Below are 2,409 nucleotides of genomic sequence, written 5' to 3' on the forward strand. Positions count from 1 at the left end.
TCAGGAAATGGGGCATTTCCTGCCTTTGGAGTTTACCAGATAATGTGGGACCTTTGTGGGTTTATTCATTTATTCAACCAGCCAGCATCTCATTGGCACCACTTACCTGAACAATTGCCTTGCTCCCAGACACCTCAAGCACTTGCCCACTCCTCTGAGTCCCATCGGGGAGGGTGAAGTTGACGATCTCAGCATACTGGGCGAACTGGGAGGGAGGGAGAGCAGCCCAGAACAACACTGAGACCAGAAGTGAAGTCCCGGTCCCCTCCCATCCTCCTTGATCAAGTCCCAAGCTTCTATCCCCCCTCTTGTGCTCAGACACTGTTGGAAACAAACGTGAGGGACCGAAAGTGGCAAGTTTGAATTCTTTTCTGCAGGCAGTATACCTGAGTGGGTAGAAGCACCAACTTTAGAGTTGGAAGACTAGTTAGAATTGAAGCTCTGATGCTTAGGAGCTGTGTCGTCTTGGGAAGTTATATAATCTCTCTGAGCCTTAGTTTTCTCATTTTTAAAATGGGGATAATAATAATAATAATAATAGCTACTTCACAGGGCTGCTATGGGGAGAAAAAGAGATAACATATGTAAAGCCAATTAATTGGTGTTCAGCACCTCATAAGAGCTCAATACAATTTAGTAGCTATGGTGGCTGTTTAGGTCTTTTGGATGGTCCAGTTGCCCTTGGAGACTAATGGAACACACTGTGCAAACATGAAAATAAACACAAAGTAAAAATGATAAAACCAAAGTTGGGATTATTCTAGGAATTCAAAATTAGTCTAATTTTAGAAAGTCTATTCATGCAATTTCTTTATTAGTGGATAAAAAGGTTTTAAAAACTTGTGGTCATCTCAAACATTTTTTAAAATATATTTTATTGATTTTTTACAGAGAGGAAGGGAGAGAGATAGAGAGTTAGAAACATCGATGGGAGAGAAACATCGATCAGCTGCCTCCTGTACATCTCCCACCGGGGATGTGCCCGCAACCCAGGCACATGCCCTTGACCGGAATCGAACCCGGGACCTTTCAGTCCGCAGGTCGACGCTCTATCCACTGAGCCAAACCGGTTTCGGCTCAAACATTTTTTTTTAAAGTTAAAAAACCTCAAACCTATCCATGATTAAAAACAAAAGACAAGAACAGGGGTTGGGAGGTCAAATATATGGTGATGAAAGGAAACTAGACGTTGGGTTGTGAACACATAATCCAATATACTAATGATGCGTCATAGAATTACACCTGAAATTTATATAATGTATTAACCAATGTTGCCCCAATAAATTTAATTTTTTTAAAAATATAAGAACAAAACTACTCTATAAAAACAGAGACTAGCCCTAACTGGTTTGGCTCAGTGGATAGAGCATCGGCCTGCGGACTGAAAGGTCCCAGGTTCGATTCCTGTCAAGGGCATGTACCTTGGTTGCGGGCACCTCCCCAGTAGGGGGTGTGCAGGAGGCAGCTGATCGATGTTTCTCTCCCATTGATGTTTCTAACTCTCCATCCCTCTCCCTTCCTCTCTGTAAAAATCAATAAAATATGTATTTTTTTAAAAACCAGAGAATAAAAGGGAAATTCCTTAACCCCCCAAAAGTATCCCCCAAAACCAACTGAAAATATTATGCTCAATGATATAACGTATAAACATCCGTTAAAACTGGGAGCAAGACAACAACGCCTGCTGCCATCATTCTGTCCAGTGTGCACTGGAGGAACTAGGCAAAGTAATAAGATGAACAGAAAATAAAGATTAGAAGGAAACAAAACAGTAAAATGAAAACCCCAAATCCTAAACCGATAAAGAGCATAGTCCTCCAAACACTGTAGACCAATTTCTTATATAGATGCAGAAATGATAAATTGTTAGTCAGTAAATCAATCAGTGTATTAAATAAATTACAAGTAGGGTTCATTCCAAGAATGCAAGCCTAGGTCGATCAACATTAGAGAATTTGCCAACAATTGACAACAACAACAACATAATAATAATAATAAGGAGTTTGTCAACATAAGTGAGAAGAAAAACTCCATAGGCTTAGGTAAATAGAAACTTAAAAGGTGTTTGACAAAGTTCGGCAGCTGTTTCTAATACAATTTTATGTAAAACAGGAGCGGAAGGCAACTCTTTGAACACTAGACTATTTACCAAAACCAACATCAACATCCTGGTAAACGGTGAAATGCAAAACCCATTTTCATTTCCAATAAAATCAGTAACACAGAGCCGCCTGTATCACTGTTGTTACTTAATTTTTTAGGGGGGGGGAGGAGGGGAGAGAAACAATCAAACCAAACCAAAACAAACAAAGAGAAAAAGAAAAAAGTATGCCAAAATCACAAATGGAGAATGTTCTATTTTTTTAAGTGGTCAGAGGAGGAGACTCTATTCTTCAAAAATGTCAAAGT

General features: G+C 39.6%; 1 protein-coding gene across 1 annotated transcript in view; it reads right to left on the reverse strand.

Annotated features, from left to right (window-relative positions):
* The window catches only part of ATP6V1B1 (ATPase H+ transporting V1 subunit B1), a 16,094-nt gene that overhangs the window by 4,993 nt on the left and 8,692 nt on the right, over window positions 1-2,409 (reverse strand). The window contains exons 3-4 of the mRNA XM_023747552.1: window positions 1,422-1,454; window positions 87-205 (exon numbers count right to left, since the gene is read on the reverse strand). Of these exons, the coding sequence (XP_023603320.1) occupies window positions 87-205; window positions 1,422-1,454 (152 nt within the window). The remainder of the gene's footprint in view (window positions 1-86; window positions 206-1,421; window positions 1,455-2,409) is intronic.

The sequence above is a fragment of the Myotis lucifugus genome, unplaced genomic scaffold (genome assembly GCF_000147115.1).
Source record: "Myotis lucifugus unplaced genomic scaffold, Myoluc2.0 scaffold_905, whole genome shotgun sequence".
In the NCBI taxonomy this organism is placed as follows: Eukaryota; Metazoa; Chordata; class Mammalia; order Chiroptera; family Vespertilionidae; genus Myotis; species Myotis lucifugus.